Source organism: Pezoporus occidentalis, unplaced genomic scaffold, assembly GCF_034315485.1.
Source record: "Pezoporus occidentalis ecotype Australia unplaced genomic scaffold, CSIRO_AGI_Poc_V1 ctg2, whole genome shotgun sequence".
Lineage (NCBI taxonomy): Eukaryota > Metazoa > Chordata > Aves > Psittaciformes > Psittacidae > Pezoporus > Pezoporus occidentalis.
The window spans coordinates 1,634,217-1,653,645 of NW_026913855.1; the positions used below are offsets into that span (position 1 = coordinate 1,634,217).

The window sequence follows — 19,429 nt, forward strand, 5'->3', positions numbered from 1 at the left end:
ATTACTGTAATACTCTCACATTATTATATTACTTCATGATGCTAATGTGGCCTATTTTAGATCATCTACACTTCTGTTCTGTATTACTAACATATAGCTACCATTCCTTTACAAAGTGTTTAATTATACTCATTAAGAAGGAGTAAAAAAGCAATGTTACAGTCATAACTTTGGCATAGAAATTCTATGTAAGGAAAGATAAAGCAAATGTTTGTACTCTACAGGTTTTTTTCTAGGAGGAATAGTTTCTGTTAAAATGATACATGCTAAAATACATCTTTTTAATTTTGCTTTGTTAAATGAGTATTCATTAAATGTGAAATGATGTTTTGTACTTTTCAATGTTAATTTTTGCAACTATTAGAATCCTTCAAATGTATAGAACGCAACTTTAGAATTTTACATTTCTTCCATTTTTGAAAAAAATATTAATAGAGTTGTGCCAATGTATGTTTCTGCCTGACAGTCATTTTAATATCCAAACTTTCCAATTCAGAATAAAAGAGGCCAGTTCATGAAAACTGATATTTAGGGATCCATTTGTCGCTGAGTTTGCAAGAAACATAGGATACTTTTTCTATTTTAACTATTTCAGATGCTGTATTTGTTCAAAGATATGCCTTACCTTTTGCCTTTCCAATACTTAGGAAGTATTATATAGTGATGGATGCAATGACAATTCTGTGGAACATAAAACCAAATATACTTTATTTAAGGCTGTGTTTCAAGGGCTTTGTTTTTTATGTCTTGGTGAGGAACAGAGAAAATATTCATTTCTATAAAACTTTTAATGAGCCTTCTTGCAGCTTGTCTAGATTTTACATAATGTCTATTGCCAGGGAGATATTTTTTTTTTTCCCTGGAGCTTTGTGGTCTCTGTTATTGCTTATAAATCTTCTCATTCAAACAGTGCAATGCATTTCTTGGGGGATGTACCTATAGCTACCAGTTCATTATGTTCTACAAGGGCTCATGCAATGTATGAGTCCAGATTATAATATTGTTATTGGCCTTGAGCCAATCTACAAAGAAAAATACAATTACATTACAGAAGACTTTTAAATAAATTGTCAGCTGAATTCAGACTTGCTATAAGACTCCAGCTGCTGTGTCAAATCAATGTGCACCCAGTGAGCTGGACAGAAATGAAGTTCCTAGTAGTGGTCATATTAGGATATTCTAAAATTATCCCAGCAAATATTTTTCATATATGCATGTGAGAACATTCAGTTTGACATCAAAATCAGCAATTCGTTTATCTAGGATATAGGCAGACTTGTGCACAGCTCAACAACTGTGAGAAACAGCTTAGGTTTTGACCATCTGTAAAGTATAGAGAAAGAAACAAAACAAACCCCAAACAGATATGTATGGAAGCAGCCAAAGTCATGTTGCGCTAGATTAAATTTTTTAACATGTTACCTTTTGTTGTTGTCTACAGGGAACAATGGGAACAATGTCATTTAATTGTGTGATCAGAATCACACACTTGTTGAAATATACGTTCAAAAAGGACTGCAGAATAACTCACATATGACAAGAGTATTCCTTTGTCACCCATCTGTTACACATTGTTTAATTGAAAAAAATCTTCACTGGTTTCAATATTCTAGCTGTGCCATCTTTGTGTTTCATCTGAAAACACTGAAAAACTGAAAAATATTGGTGAACACAAACACTTCCCAAGCTGCCTTCTCCCCATGAATTTGAATACTAATTGTATTTCACAAACAGCTTCTTATTTCACTGAAAAATCAACATGATTTTCAAATCATTTATATATGCTGAAATTGTACATACTCTGAGGAAACCTGGGTGGATTGTCGTTGACATCAGTGAGTGTGATATTTACAGTTGTTGAACCCGATAGCCCTCCGACCTGCCCAGCCATATCTTTGGCTTGAATGACAACAGAATAATGCTCTCTGGCTTCCCTGTCCATGTTGTGCAAGGCAGTCCTGATCACTCCTGTGATGGAAAGAAAACAAACAAACAAAAGAAAGATCAGGGTTTGCTTGTCGGAACAAGGGGAAAATCTGTGAATAACCTTTCTTTTCAGGGAAAGTGGATCATGGTGGATTTTCTGGAAGTACAAAGCTTTTCTAAAATCTAAGTAAGCCAGTTTAGTTGTTTGTGTCTTACATAAATATATGTAAATATGTGTGTATATAAAAAAAAAACCCAAAACCAATCGACTGAGAATATGAAGAAATTAAAATCATATGTTAAGCCAACTAAAATAATATGATTAATCCAAATATAACATTCCTAACAAGAATGTACATTTCCAAACTTTCAGTGTTTTCTCATACATTATAACTGATTAAATAGCTACTTAACATTAATGGGACCTCTTAGCCCACTGAAGAAGACACAAATTCCCTTTTAAAAGAAGTTAATTTCTAGATTAAAATATAACTTACCTATTAAAACTACCCGAAACCTAAACTTTCTTATTTGACAAGTCTCAAAGAAACTACACTTTCTTATTTGATACATCAATCATATACATTTATGTTCATAAGTGTAACTTACCTAATACTTGTCTGTAAAGTGGAAGATAAGCTATTCTTGTTTTTATTATAGTATAAAGAGAAAACCAAAACTAAGTGATCCTAAAATTCTATTAATTGTTTTTAGCATGTAAGCAATTACACTTGCAGAAGCAAAGATTACAACAAAGGAGGAACAATCAACTCTGTGGGCTCAGTTTCAGTTATGGGGCATTTTTTATTTATGATGATGCCTGTAAATTAGGCCCAGCTATTTTCTCTGATCACAGTCCGACTGAAACCTCATGGAGTTCAATAAAGGGAAACATCAAGTCATGTGCTAGGGAACCAGTAAGTGCTGCAGACAGAGGAGCTGGGAAGCAGCTTTTCAGAAAAGGACCTATGGGGTCTTCAAGTTGGACATCAGCTGACAAAGTGCCCTTGCATCAAACAAGGCCAACACCATCCCAGGCCACATTATGAAAAGTCTTGCTAGTGGGTCAAGAGGACATCCTTCTCTGCTCACCATTAACAAGGCCACATCTGGAATGCTGGGTCCAGTTGTGGGATCACCAGTATAGTGAGTATCTATGTCTTACACAAAGGATATTGACAGACTGGAGTGAGTTACATAGAAGTAAATAAATATGTGACATGCCAAAGCTATTAACATTGAATTAAAAAAAAAACCTAAGACTTTAGCATAACTTGGTTTTGGACTCTTAAGCCAAGTGCCTGTTATAACTAGTAATAACATATTCCACAGCACGAGTGGTTGTTGCTTCTGCGTAAATATTAAACATACAATAGCCATTAACACAAAGCAATTTAAAAGCCTTGCTCTTCTAGACAGCCTGCTGTACAGCATGATTCTCAAGGTTTTCAAGGTTTTTGATTCCCACAACCTTAGATCACACGAAAAGTGATTTCCAGAACACTATTTTTCTTTTACTTTAAAATTACTTTCTTTGCAAATCTTCAGTTAAGCCATTTAGCTGTTATTACATGCAAAATGGACATTTTCAAGTAGCTTATACCATTGTTTCTGTTCTATTGTGAAAACAAATCACACACATATAACTAGAATTATCCACAAAGAACAGTGTTTTAAAATATCCATGGAGGTTCAGAATGATTTTAACACAGTTTTCCATTGTAAGTTCCTTTTGATCAGAAGCATGAATTCTGGACAAACTGCCTAAAAATAGTATATTGGCCTGCTTTAGTTCATCAGTGTTTTTTTCTTTTAAATGATACAGTTAGGAACAGAACTCCCCCCCCCAATTTTCACCGTGATGCATTGAAATTACTACAATGTATACATACTGTAACAGAAAGCTATGATGACATTTGTCTAAATGCAGTTTCATCAAAATATGGTCCACAAAATCTGGTACTAGTGTTCCAAAAATTCATTTTAGGAAATGGGAAGGTAAAAAAGTATTCAAATTGAAAATGGCCTGCTTTAACACTTTTCAAATAAATTGTTTTTGTTTTTCACACAAAACCAAATTTGTTGGAATATTTTGTTTATGTAAATGTATGGAGGGAGTATGGGACTTAAAAGAAAAACCTTTCCATTTCAATTTGAAACACATCAAATTTTGCATTGTGGAATATCTGTCTTCTGTACAATCCTATAAATACACTAGTCACATTTTTAAACTAATTTAAACAAGGGGAAAACCCTGAATTAGAATCACTTTCCTCTTCCTTTTTGCTTCAAGTGGTATGGTACTGAATCAATGCTCAGACAGTTACTAAGGATTTGTGGAAGACTAATCATTTGATCTCTCCCACTTGCATCAGATTCTTCTTTTGTGATAACAAAACAAATGAAAATGGGCAGGTTTTTAATTCAAAAAACCTGTAACCAAAGTTTAAAGTAGGATAAGCTGACTTTGTGCTGAAGGACAGGAGATACATACATACATCCTAAAATTAGATCATCAGTATAAGATATGTAACTATGACACGGACCCTCGTAATCTATCCTTGTCACTAGCAGTTCCACAAACTGCACTGGCAGTATACTGTTAAAATCATACATCATGCCAAAGTTCTCTATTGAGCACAAAAGGTGTAAGGGGAACTTTCTTGGTTGCCTTTTCTGATACGATAATACGAAATGCTCCAGCAGTTTCTTTTAAAGTAGGAATTGCCCTTGCATATCTTCAGTATACTTGGCAGGGGATCCTACACATCCCCCAGGAAGACAGGAAATTAACATTAAGGAAGACATCACTCTGTCTAAAACAGTGAGGAAAGAAACTGTAAAAGAAAACTGTCACAGGCTTTTAAAATCTAAATGCAGCCTTAATTTCACCTCAAATTTGTTAGGCAGCACTGCGACCCTGTTAACTGACCACTTTGCAGCTATGTTTCCAGCATTTATTCACCTTTATTAAGAAAGTAAAGCCAAAAAAAAAGAAAAAAATAAAATGCAGACATCACTATGGCAACACCCCACCAGTTTTCTGGTATTAGGCAAAGAATTTTTAACAGAAGTTTGACTGCTATGTCAAAAATCACATGCAACATGTGCCTAAATTTATTCACCTCTACATCACAATTTGGGGCTATTTTTTTTGTTCATTTGTTTGTTTCTTGCTGGTTGGTTGTTATTTTTTTTGTTGTTGTTTTTTGTTTTTTTTTTCTCCTGATAATTTCTACACATGGAAAACACATTTTATAATTTAAATTTATCTTCCCTCACCATGGATGACGAGAAACCTAACTACAGTTTAGGTGAGATTTTATCACCACCTTTTCTAGTGACCTTTTTTTCTTCTCCCCTCCTCTCCCCAGATTTACATCATGCTGGTGATTCATCCATGATTGACTAATATACCCAGATTATTCTCCTCCAGTGACACCTCCAAGTTAATGAGACAAGAGTTACTGTGGAGTTACAAGATATCTTGAGTTAGAAGGGATCAAGTCCAACTCCCTGCTCCTCACAGGACTAATTAAAACTAAGCATCATCCTGGTAGTCTTATAATTAGTCCTGCAACATGTCTTTTACTATATAATAATATTAAATGTCATTATGTTCTTCTTGCTTTTGCCCTCAGAGACATAAGCTATTTCCACTGTACTGACAATTCATTGCAACTTTTTGCAGTCAGGATATTTCTTCATGATGATCCTACATCAGACAAAACTGACTGAGAACAACATTGAGATGAAAGACTGATATGCCTGCTACTGTTGATACTCATTTTTGTTCCTTTTACCCAAAGACTCTGTATTTGAGAAAGCTCTGAAAATAGGTTTATTTTTGGCAAGTTGTACTTCCTTCTCCATTCAGACTCTCTGAAACCATTCCTGATATTGAACTGTAGTCAAACTCTCTTTTTTTTTCAAGGTTTTCTTTAAGATACTTCTATGTGCTGTGTCATCTGACAATGTGTTATGTTGTCTTTTTTAGCGTTCTGTGAAGAACTGTTCTATTTGCACAGAGGAAGAGCTACAACGGAAGGCACAACTGTAACTGAGACTAAAAATCATTACTTTTTAATTCAAGTGCAGGCAATTATTAACAAAATGTCTTTCACAGCCAAGTGTCTAACTATCTGTTTACTGATGTATTTAACTATGTACTTACCTGACAGTCTAGTACACTTGAAGTAATTTATCTTTTCACTTACACAAAATAAGATCTTAGTTTAGATTCAGTAACCACTGCAGAATTTTAGTCAGCTTTATCTTACAGATTATTCCTGCATGATGTGTGAATGGAACCTTCCCAGAATAAACCATGGTTCATTTTAACATTTTGAACTCAGAGGTTTTTATCTAGTGGGAAAAAAAAAAAACAAAAACCAAACCAAACCAAAACCCCAAAACATCTCCACTTTACTGACAAACTAGTTCGTCATGGGCAAGTTAATATTTTTTGTTTGGTAGATTTCCATCCTACTGTTGGATCATGAGCCTGGTCAATAGAGATTTTATGAAGGGCCAACAGGTTGTACTAGATTGCCCATATTTTAGATACTTATTTATCTGTCTTGTCATGATCACAACCACTAAATGGTTCAAATACAATTTAAAATATCTATTTAACAACTGATTAAATGTGTGATTTTACTAATTACTGAGAGAAGTGAACTGTTGTAGATGGTAATTTCATTAATAATATTACTATTACTTTGTGAATAAAAGATCTATTTTTGTCATGGCTTTGCTTTAGGATATGTAGTTAAGTTATTATTGTAACTTAATATTCTTATATATTATCTATATTGAAATATTTCAAAATCTACTATTATTCTACCTTGAAAAGATTAGACACATCCTTTTCAGACAAACTATGGGTTTTGCATTTTGAGACAAAAACTAAGACAGCACAAGTCAGCAGTTACATATATTTTTCTGAAAACTTCAAAATGAACTTCAAATTTAGAACTTCCAAGGCTTTGGCTTGGATTTATGATTTAGTTCAAACTAACTGTAAACAAAATGTGCAATACAGAGATCACGATATACTCCACATTCTGAATGCTCCTATAACAAAGATGTTTTTATTCTAGGCCTTTGAGTCACATTTGCTTCATCTAATTAACCTTTTTCATTTTATTCCATTAGAGGGACATCACTATACACTTCATGGCCAAAAGTCAAAGCACTATAGAAGAGAAAATTAGTGGTCAATTTTCTTCTACGGTCATGATTACAGTACTCAGAGACACTATGCCCTTTCTCAAGGAAATTGTCATTGATATAGAATGCATGAATCTAATATTGAAAGACAACTGCTGTAATAAAATAGAAATTGAAATACAAATAATATTTAAAAGAAAATAGTAAGGGATTGTAAATAAGTAGGTTAGAATAGTGCTCATTTGGAGTTGAAAGAAGAGGGGGATTAATCAGACTGATGATATTAAGATGGATACCTCCAGGGGGGAAAAGCAAAACCAAAAACAAAACTATGCAACTTACTATTAGCAAACGAAGCCTTCTCAAAAATTCTCAATGAGTAACAGCATGAATTTACAAAACAAACAAGTTTTGTGCAGAAGCCTCCTGAAGTAAGGAATCTGAAGAAAGTTTTACTTACTGGGTGGAAAACAGACCTATTTATGTGGCAATGGCATGGATGCCAAACACAATTACAGAACCTTCCACTGTTTTCACAATGCAAAGCATATTCAACTATATTAAGAATTTGCTGCCATGCTGCATCCCAAAAAGCAGACAAAGAACTCAAATATGCCATATGCAGCTGCTGCAAATCAAAGGAGTATCTGGCATAGAAATACCATTGCAAGTGGTGGCTCTATTTGAGCAGGAAGTTGCATTTTTTCCTTGTCAATAAAGTATACATATACGGATGCCAGGTTTGCCAGCTCTGTTTCAGTTAGTCTGTTTCACAATTTTTTATAAAATGTTTCTCTCAGCCTCATTTGGGCTGGTTTAATCTGCAGAACATTATTATCAGGGAATGTTTTTCCACTGAAGAATTGTACTCTTCCCATCATCTTCAGACTGCTGCTATTTCCAAATCACTATGGTATGGAAGAGATATCTTCTGGATTTAGTGATAGTGGATTGTTGGTTTATTCCATTGTGCTGTCATTCCTGTAAACATCGATATTTCACGCTGACTTAGACATCTGCTTCAAATTTTAAGGTAATTTACCATTTAAACAAAACAGACTTTTTTTTTGGTGCAGATGTCATTATCTAATCACAACCCAAACTCTTTTAGCAACCCTATGTCCACTGTGGCTCTGTATGGCTGAAAAGGTAAAGGCGTCTGTTTATTTGTTCTGTTGAGCTGTACAGACATGGTTCTAAGAGCCTGACGACCTCTGTCAAGGCTGGACTAGAAACCTGAGTTTGCATGCACAACTCCATTGGGATCTGGCAGGCTGTATGGCTGCAACTTGAAGTACGGTCTAGAAATACTTTTTTCCTGTGTTTAAAAGTAGCAAAGAAGACTTAATCATGATGGGTAAAACACTTATGAGATGGTAGTACAGACAGGATGGAAACATGTTTAAACAGAAACAGCAGAAATGGCACAGAATGAGGTGCTGCTGTCACAGTAACAATAAAGTAAAATACAGGGCCATTCAATTAAGTTGCATCCCGTAAGACATACAGCATCAATTCTTTAAATATTTTCTAACCAAAGGAAACCAGCTTACATAACTATCTAAACAAAACAGGCATGAACTGGACTGTAAGGAAAAAAGGGGTTCTCAGCTTCCAGAAATATTTCAAGATTCCCTAAAAGAAGTCAGTGGGGGGCAGCCATCACTTGGCACCTCAAGAGGTGGGCAGTAGTCACTGCTTATCACTAGGTTTCTGACTAGGAAACTAGCTGTTTCTTTTCCTGTTTAACAAAGCAGCATTTTTTCCCCAAACACAGTACATGGCTCTGCACCTAATTAGGTGTGGTGTTTATAAGCATTCATATCTTCAAAAGTTAGACTCTTTTGAGCAGAAGAATCCTAACTTCGGAAAGAAATCAAAGTATAACTTGGATTTTTAGTATAATTTATGCAACCTGATACATTCATAGTCAAAATATATTCTTTCAAAATATTAAGATATGAAGTTTAATGGTGAATTCTGTCTCTAACAGAGTCACTGTTAGAAGCCAGATGGGACCACCAGATCCCCTGCAGCACTGAGGCCATTAACTGAACTAGGATTGTACTGAACCTAGCAGTTTGATTTTGGCTGAAGCACATCCTCCTGAAAGCAAGTAATTTTGAACTGAAGTGATGAAGAGGTAGAAGATGCCACCTAGTTCCATGACTGAATATTCCAGTCATTAATCATACAGCCAAAGATCCGGACTTTATATGGTAGTGTGCGCTTCCAATTTCAAATCACCAACTCCTGTTGCCCTCTTTCAGACCATTAGTTCTCAGTATTTCTCCTTGTAAAGGTACTGCTATATTCTCATGAAGCTAACCTTTCTGATAAACTAAACAGTAAAAAACTCTTTACTCTAAAGCCTTTTCTCCCACTCATAGCATTATTTGCTCTTTTCAGCTTTGAAAAATTTTAGAAAACTACAGACACAGGAAATTAATATTGGTATTTCAATAATGTTACACCCTCACCCCTAATCTTTTTGCAATATATAAGCAATACGTTTAAGGGTTGTATTGATTTTTTTTGGCTTATTTATGCTTTGGAAACTCATTTTGAGCTGCTTTCCTCTTAGCTTACATAGCTATGGGCTTCCTCGACATAGTCCCATCCTACTCAATTCTAAGTGTAGGTCTTTGCTTTTACTGCACAGACTGGCACAGGTGATCAAACAATCTAATTTATTTTGACAGAATGCACTGTTCTTTTAATCATTCTGCCATTTTTGTGTCTTCCAGAAATTTTATTAGCAATAGTCTTACGTTTACTTTTAATCCACAAAGACAGAAGCTGAATAGATTTCGTTTGACATTGATCCCTGCAGAGCACAGGTGGAATATTTTCCTTTCATGATGATTCTGCCTTGATGACAACTTTTTGTAAACTTCTTACAGGTATATTTACCTATTTACCTTCCTTGGTGAGAAGGGACAACATTATTACACAAGACAAACAAAACAATTAAGTAAAAAGGGGATGCATTCAGTAACCTGTGAATACAGCAGATGGGATTTAAGTACAGGAATCTTCTCAAAGGAAATCGTAATTGACAAGAATGAGCTTAAAACTATCTGAAAACTACATATATGAACGAGTTTAGAAATACCCATCTTAAAATAGAAATAGTATTGACCCCTAGTATCAAACATTGCTTCTTATAGTATCACTTACCTTCTGGCCTAAATAAAAATGGATTTAATCTATAGCTTGAATGAAAATGACAAAATAATAGCTGAATTTTGAAGCTGCTAATATTTCACTCATAACCCAAAGCTCCTTATTACTTCCTTCATAATGGAAAGAAAAATAAAGATGAAGCCACAGACTTGACTTCATATTTCTCATCTGTTATTATTAAATTATACTTTTATGCAAATTAAACCTTTTAATAAGTACATGACAATGTATCTAAATAAGTGGAGATAATAAACACAGTTGCCTATTACGATGAATAATACTGCGGTTTCATTTCAAAGTATATCACCATGATAAGAGGGCAAGAAAAGAGACAAAGACTATATGCACAACAAAAAAAAAAACAACCCTTTCAAATAGGGTCAAAATGGTGTTCAGCTAATTCAAAAACTGAATGCAACATGCTATTTTGAAAAGATCCCACATACGGACAAAATTTCTGAAAATTGCTAATTGATTTAGTTACAACTGACAGACAAGATCAAGACATATATTTCAGATTATCTGTTAGTGAGAAAGTTTGCTTAGCCAGCAGACCAATTTACAATTTACATGGTTGTTGTGCTGTTGGCACCCTGTGACACTTACTCATTCCATACTTCTGAGCATCCCACTTAACCACAGTGCTTCACTGACTCATGCATAACACATTAAGGATCATATAGCATAATTTATAATTGTTTTAAGTAGTTTAAAGCACATCCTTTCTCAGCAGTTAAGTATCATTATTTGTAAAGTGCAAATGAAATACAATGAGAATGGTGTCACTATGGAAATGTGAAACATTTTTCCATGTATCCTAGGTACTTGAATGACAATGCAACTATTTCTGCTCCACCTGTTATGATAGGGGTCATGCAAGCTAATGTCTGTTTAAAGCAAATAGTTAAACAATCAGAAAATGACATCAGCAAAAATTCTTCATTTGGCAAAGGAAAGTACTTTAGTGCTAGCTTTAGTATATCAGAATGTCAATATATATATGTATATATGTATGTTACAACAACTACCTTACAAATATAATTAACTGGTTTCCTTATGTCTTTGAAAGAAAAAAACATCCTAGAAACAAAATATTATTGTAACATTCTCTGGAAAAAAAAAGAAAAAATTGAAACCTTAGCACTATTAAAAGATCCCAATCTATATGCACAATGAAAAATGTTAGTTCAAACTCTACATAGGAGAAAAGATGTCTAAAACCTGCACTTTCAATAAACAGAATACTGACTAAGGAAACACAGTAGATCACAAATAAATACCTTTTAATACACATTAAGTGTACCAAAGTTTTTATGACTGACACAGACAAAAAAAAAAAAAAAGATGATAGTATATGGATTACATTTAAAAAAAATCCTATAATAAAAATTCTGATATGTGCGTTCACAAACATTGTTTTCTTTCTGAGACCCAACACCCACAAAATCTTTGACTATTAGGTGACATAATAGGTGGCTATTGACTTCTGCTGAGATTCATTCAGGATTTATTGACCTGAGAGTTAGATATCGATCTAGTCAGAGAAAAGATAAATCCCTACCTAGAAGTACAATAAATTTTACAGTTGGCTGTAAGACACAGAAGTCTGTGTTTTTTCAGTGTTACAGGTGCACTGCTACCAAGAAAATGACTACTGAATTAGTGGAGTAGCTTGTTAAAAAGAGGTTCTCTCCTGGTTGTTAGGAGTCTTAATGGTATATACTTTGAGATGCATAAGACTTTTGCATGGCAATACGTAACAGTAATACAGTATCACTTGTGGCTCTTTACAAAGTGTGTTGCAGAAGCCATTTACAGAAAGACTGGAGAACAGGTTTTTATTACCCTTTTTAAAAGATAGTGTTTATCAAATGGACAATAAGACATCATATATCCTCAAAAACTGAAGATAATTCAATGGTTTACATATACGTAGTTTGCAAAGGACACAGCTATATTGCTCCGCTTTGAACAATATTCTTTTTCTTTCCAAGAACAAGATATTAAAAGTTTCTAAAGGCTGTCTCAAAACATTGAACCCACTGGCTCTGGTCTCTCTCTCAAAAAAAAAAAAAAACAAAAAACCTAGGAAAATATTTTCTTTATATGATAGCAAAACAATAGAGATAAAAGGTATAATTTTCAAACATACGATGTAATTTTCAAACATAAATGCCTGAGAAAAGTTAGTTAGAAACATGGCCTGCACTAAAGTGTACCCACTTATCCCTAAGAAACCATACCTAACACTGGGTGATATTTCAAAATATTGACTTTACCATTATTTTCTTGTATCTAAAAAATATTTTTCAGAATACTACAAGAGTCATGTTTAAAGGTTCAATCTTGCTGTGAAAACAGGGGAAAGTGATAAGCCTTGCTAAAAGCTAGAGTAAAAGATGTGAGAAGCAGGGGTTCCATCATTTATTATGTCATATCTTGGATAATGTTAACTATTGATAATTTATGACTGCATAAATAATACTGACCATATGGTTAGCAGAACATTTAGGACCACAGTGCAAACAGACCAGTGGTGGCCTATCATTCAGCATTCATTCCATGTTTCTCATCAGTGCCAGGTGGAGTGTAAACTGTGACTGAATGGATGCCTGTAACTGACCTAGTGCTTCACAGAACAGAAGATGAACAGTTTGCTGCACATACTTCTAGCCCAGAGCTCCTTCCAATTTTTCTATGAAGTACTTGCGATGCAAATACTTAGCAATGATTAGAAAGCAGTCCTGGCCAGCTGACTCCGAACCCCTTTGACCCATAGCTATTCCCCTTTTGTCTCATAGCTATTCTCCCTTTGCATTTTCAAGCTCTAGAAAGGCACTTGTCAGAGTATGACTATTGCAGTTCACACATAGAATACCATTACATCTTGATTTCAGGAAAAGTGCTGCACTTTAGGAGTCCAGAGATATGAATGTCTTCTCTTGCAATATCTGTGGTTGTAGCTCTGTGCATTTTGCAAGTTCTCACTATTTATTTAAACTTTACATATGTAAATCAGTAGGAACCTTATTTAAGGATATCCCAGTTCCACGTACATGTTCCCAGAAACATTTTTGAAAGCCCTTTCTAGCAAAGGACTGCAGACATATCTGTGTATGACAGTCCTGCATAAACACCATAAATTCTTTTAAATATGTCAAAATGGAATTTTTTTATTTTCTGTTGTAAAACCATTGTTACCATAAAGGCATATAAAAAGCACCTGGGATTTATTAATTAAATCCATATTCTATAATGACACAGAAAAAATCTTGGTAATTATAGATTTATTTACTGAGTTTACTGGGTGCAATATTTGAAGAGATATACTGAGCAAACAGTATGAAAATGTACGAAGAGTTTCTTCTCTCAAACTGCAGTAACAGTTTAAATTTTTATCTACCTTTAAAGAGTATCTTGATATGTGAATATTTCTCCATTGTTAAAAGGACCACTTTGTGTTTGTCTTTTCCTGTGGTTACCTATCTTAGTTTGAAGCATGGTGATGTTTAAAATGAGCTTAAAAAAATAGGCTCATTTGAGTAACAAGAATACTGGGAGTAGTGTACAATGCAAGAATTACAGTAACTCAACCAAAAAAAAGGACTCATCCAAAAAAAAAACAAAAAAAACAGAAAGAGGGAAAGAATGCAGGGAGTAAAAAGGCTGTCTACTGTAAAATAAGTCTACATGCTCCGTAGCTTGGTGATTCCTGAAAGCAATGAACTTACTGACCATGCTCAAAGCAACTATGGTTTGTATATATAGATGCCTGATGAATACCTATTTCTGTAAATGTCAGATGGAAATATAAGACCACATCCTCTTCCCAGTGAACTCTGTGTTTACTATCTCCTAGTGCTTCTGTGTTTTGTTATTTACCTATTTTTCCCAGCAGTCCATTCAGTTCACTCATCCAAAAACAGCTGAGGAGCAAGCATATTCATTCCAGACTAGGTTAATCCTGATCTCAAGAGAAAACTCATTCAGTCACCTCTTTGTTATTTTTGCCTACTAAGTAACAAATTTTAAAAATAGAAAAGTTTGCATTTCACATTTTTATAAGAAACAGTATATTTTCCAGGTGGGAAAAAAAAAAAAACAAAACAACTTTTCCTGCAAGCTAAGGAGTATTCTACCACAAAAATCATTGTGACAGCAATGAAAATAATAAAGTTGCTATCATCCCTCCTCCAAAATTTACCAGCCTGAATTACTCTTTATCCTTTATGTGGATAGTATCTACAAGAATATCAGTTTCAAACATCAAGTCTTACTGCCATAAATGGATATGCCCAAGTAAAAGAATCACAGAGAAGTAAGTCTCTTCCTGCCCTAAGGAAGGCTAAACTATAGTAGAAGCATTATTGACACGTTGGTCTAATGCGTTTTAGAGACATCCATTAAGAAAGCTGGCATTTCTTAATAAGGCAACCTGGGTTCTTTAACAATCCCACTATAGTTTTTCCTAATGATTACCCTGAATCTTTCTAGCTACAGTATAAAGCCACCTCTTCCTCCTCTCTCTTCCTTAGAACTGAAATTCAGTGAGATACAAGTGGGCCAGAACACACACCATTGACTATAAATGTATTATTTTGTTCTATCTATCTATCTATCTATCTATCTATCTATCTATCTATCTATCTATCTATCTATCTACCTATCTATCTATCTATCTATGCAGAGATTCATTCAGAGCATTTATAATCAGAATCCAAGTTTAGGACAAGTATATTATAGGAAATTTATGTACAAACATGCTATCGTAGGGTAGTACTATCCTTTTCTACTGTTTTAATGATTTAATGAGAAAAAAGATTAATTTGATATTTTATTCACAGTGTGCCAATTATAACTGCATTTCATCCTTTTCACAGTGGTGTTAACTGAAAAGAGTTTACTGTACCATTCACTATGTTCTCACATACATCTGTTGAGCAACACTGAAATAATTTTCCAGATCATTAGGTGCATTCCCCACCTAAAAGACTGAGATGCTGATAATAACTCAGAAATAATTCAAACAAGTACACACAGGTGCAAACTTGTCAAATGGCAAAATACTGCAAGCATAATGGATTTGCAGTCATCTCTTATAATCCTCTACTTGAATGCAATGTTCATGCTTGGTATGTATTTCCCCTGTGCAGCTGGCATATTATTGCTCCACAATAACAGAGTAGTTGCAGAGCCAAAAGAATGAAACCAAATTCTGCTTAAATAAACTGGCTTCAACAAGGAATTCTGGAGGGAAGGGAAGGAGGAGTGATCACATTTTTCAAAGCTAAATGATATGGTTTCTCTGGTATAAACGGTATGATTATGTTTACATGTATAAACGAATAATGAACTGAATGAGAAATGACAATCATTTGTTTCATGCAGAATTATGGCTTTGTGCCATTATTTCTATTCATCTCTGCAGCAATTCAAAACAAGTAAAGGAAATACAATGTCTTGAAATGTACACTTATGAAAAAAACAAAAGCAGCTGAGCTCAACTTTGGGCATGATGTCCAAAATGATGAGCAGTAAGAAACCCCAAAGGCATAACTCCTCTGAGGCATTCTCAGAAATTCTCACCTATTCAGGTCTTTAAAACTGGAGGAGATCTAGATTGACCCAAATTTCTTGAGACTTTCATAATTCATGTGAAAAACTCACAAATATTATTTTGCATCAGATATCACTGAAAAAATTATGCAGAAGCCTTAGTTTGAGACTTCCAAACCAATCCCTCCAATGTGTAGATTAAAAAAAAAATAAATAAAAAAGGAATGTAGCCTTAACAACCTTGTTTGGTATTATGCTTTCTACTGTCTGGTGGAAAAGGACCTGGAGGTGTTGGTCAACAGCCAACTGAACATAAGCCACACCAGTGTGCCCAGGCAGCCAAGAAGGCCAATAACACCCTGGCTTGTATCAGAAATAGTGCAGCCAGCAGGGCTAGGACAGTGATCATCCCCCTGTAGTCGGCACTGGTGAGGCTGCACCTTGAACACTGTGTTCAGGGCTGGGCCCCTCGTTGCAAGAGAGACATTGAAGCGCTGGAGCAGGTCCAGAGAAGGGCAACAAAGCTGGTGTCATGGTTTAAGCCCAGCCGGTAACTCAGAACAGCTCGCTCACTCACCCCCTTCTCTGACCCCGCTCCCAGAGGGATGGGGAGGAGAATCAAAAGAATGTAACTCCCACGAGCTGAGATAAGAACAGTCCAGTAACTAAGGTATAACACAAACCACTACTGCTGCCACCAATAATAATGATGATAAGGGAAATAACAAGGGAAGAGAATACAACTGCTCACCACCCACCGACCAATACCCAGCCTGACCAGAGCAGTGATACTAGCCCTTCCAGGTAATTGCCCCAAGTTTACATAGTGGGCATGCCATGCTGTGGTATGGAATAACTCTTTGGTTAGTTTGGGTGAGGTGTCCTGTCTCTGCTTCCTCTCGGCTTCCCCTCCTTCGTGGCAGAGCATAAGACTCAGAAAGTCCTTGGTCAGAGTAAACATTACTTGGCAGCAACTAAAAACACTGGTGTTATCAGCGATGTTCTCAGGCTAAAGTCAAAACCACAGCACTGCACTAGCTACTAAGAAGGAGAAAAATGACTGCTCCAGCTGAACTTAGGACAGCTGGTGAAGGGCCTGGAGAATAAGTCTTATGAGAAGTGGCTGGGAGAAGTGAGGTTTAGCCTGAAGAAAAGGACGCTCAGGGGAGACCTTGATGGTCTACAACTACATGACAGGAGGATGTTCTGGGGTCGGTGTTGGGCTCTTCTCCGAAGTAACAAGTGATAGGACAAAAGGAAATGGCTTCAAGTGTCACCGGGGGAGGTGTAGACTGGTTATCAGGAAAAAATTTCTTCACTGAAAGGGTTGTCAAGCATTGGAACAGGCTGCCCAGAGAAGTGGTAGTCACCAACCCTGCAGATATCTGAAAGACATTTAGACATGGCACTTAAGGCCATGGTTTAGTGATGAAATGTATTAAAAAATCTCTGAGTTAAGGAGGAAAAATGTAGGAAAACAAGTCAGACAGGCAGGGATGTTGTACACTGAATTGTCTTATACAGGCTTAGTATGTTGTATACTGAATTGTCCAATATAGATAGAATTGCCTATCTCTAACAACTGATCCATAAAACATTTTAAAAAGCAATGGCCTATTTCTGGGAATACTGTAAAGTTGGTTTTTTTTTTGTTTTTTTGAGAAAATCTGAAATGCGCCATCTTATGCTTTATATAGTATGTGTTGCAATAAAACTTCTGGCAATAAATTAAAGGGCAGTCTTAACCATTGAAATTCTATGTTCATCCTTGATGCAGATGTGTATGAATTGTGTGTCACATTACTCTAATGTATTTAAAACCTGAGGGGAAACAACCCGCATGATATATGACTTAAATATATAACTTTTAAGACATAGGTTTCTGTTGAAACTGTTCAGTTACAAATCCCACTTTTTTGGCTAAAATATATAACTTTTCAAAAAGAAGCTATTGCTAGTTTCGGACACATTCTCCAAGTTGTTTTGCATTTGGAGAGCTGTCCATATAAAATATGCACTATTTCTCAGTAGCTTTTCACAACTATGAACACAGCTCTCCCTTAGAAAAGAAGAAAGTAATTCCTGTTCTTTAAACTATAATTACAAAATAGAAATGGAGCTGTCTTCCGTCCAATTTAATTATTTTCTGCTCAGGAGACAAACTACATAAAGTTTGCTCCCAGGTGAGAAGGAGATACAGTCTCCCTTTCTCTCAAAACCCTAAACCCTTCAACTATGTAAGTATGCTTGCACAATGTTATTAGCTGGATAAATTTAAAGTTGTGCAAATAGATGCAGTAATAAAACATAGTATCATTTACAGCTAGTTATTCTTATCAGTACTTCAGTTACTGATACTATTCCTTCATGGGCACTGAAGGGAAATGGGAAAAAGTGTCTGACTAGAACTCTTGACATTATTTTTGACATATCTCAAACATTTCTTGAAAATGTTTTTCTTTATCTGTATAAGTTTGAAATATGAAAATATTTTTCCATTCATAGAATGAAAGTAAATCAACCTCAGGAATCTTTATGAAGAGATTCTAAAGATCACTAATACTGAAGATGTCTATACTAGTAATGCTAAATTCTTTCATTTTGAGTTGAATTACTACTTACAAATGTAAAAATAAGATTCACATCAAAGACCTTTCTGAACAAATAAAACTGAATTATCTGTACAAAGTGTTTTAATTCCAGATATTCAGGCTTTTCCAACAGAATTGTTGTAGGCTATAGAGGCATACTACATACGCAAAAGCATAAGGGGGATTTTTTTCAGTAACAAAATTCTTATTTTTGTATCTTGATGACCTTGTGAGAAAAACATGCATGCGTGTAACTAAAATGCTTGAGTATTGCAATTTTCTGTCAGAGGTGAGTTGGCAGTTTTACAGTGGTTTTTATAGCTAGTACAGAATATAGCATGCTGACTTAAAAAGCTGTTCAATCACAATGCCTGTCTTTCAGGCTCGCTGCCTAGGTGGTAGATTAACTAACTTTATATTGTTAAAGCTATTTTTTGTTAAAAGCCTTTGATAGCAAAGCCCTTAGCTATTTGTCAGACTTCCCTCTTCAGTCTTGTCCTGAGAAGTGACTATGCTTATATAAACTCTTTACAGATCATAGCTAAATCTCATACTTTAAAACAACAGGTGGTTTTATCTGTACTGCCACAATTGCTAAGATTTATCACTCCTATCACATCCATTTCAACTCAGCCTTCCCCATCTTACAATTATAATAATTTTCCTTAACGACCACAGTATTTCTTAATAAGCCTTCTCTGACACTGAAGTATCCTGACTGCCACTTTTGCTTAGATTTTTTTTGGTAGAACAGTAGAATCATAGAATTATCTGGGTTGGAAAGAAACTTTAAAGGTCATCTAGTCCAACCCGCTCTGCAGTGAGCAGGAACATCTTCAACTAGATCAGGTTGCTCAAAACCTTGTCCAGCTTGGCCTTGAATGTTCCCAGGGATGGGGCATCTACCATCTCTCTGAGCAACCTTTGCCAGTATCTCACCACTCTCACTGTAAAAAAAAAAATAAATTGCTTAGATCTAGTCTGAATCTCCTCTCTTT

At 35.2% G+C, this 19,429-nt stretch overlaps 1 protein-coding gene across 2 annotated transcripts in view; it reads right to left on the bottom strand.

Annotated features, from left to right (window-relative positions):
- The window catches only part of CDH18 (cadherin 18), a 255,786-nt gene that overhangs the window by 65,397 nt on the left and 170,960 nt on the right, over positions 1 to 19,429 (bottom strand). For both annotated transcript variants that reach the window (XM_062617680.1, XM_062617679.1), the window contains exon 7: positions 1,801 to 1,968. In XM_062617680.1, coding sequence (XP_062473664.1) covers positions 1,801 to 1,968 — 168 coding nt within the window. The remainder of the gene's footprint in view (positions 1 to 1,800; positions 1,969 to 19,429) is intronic.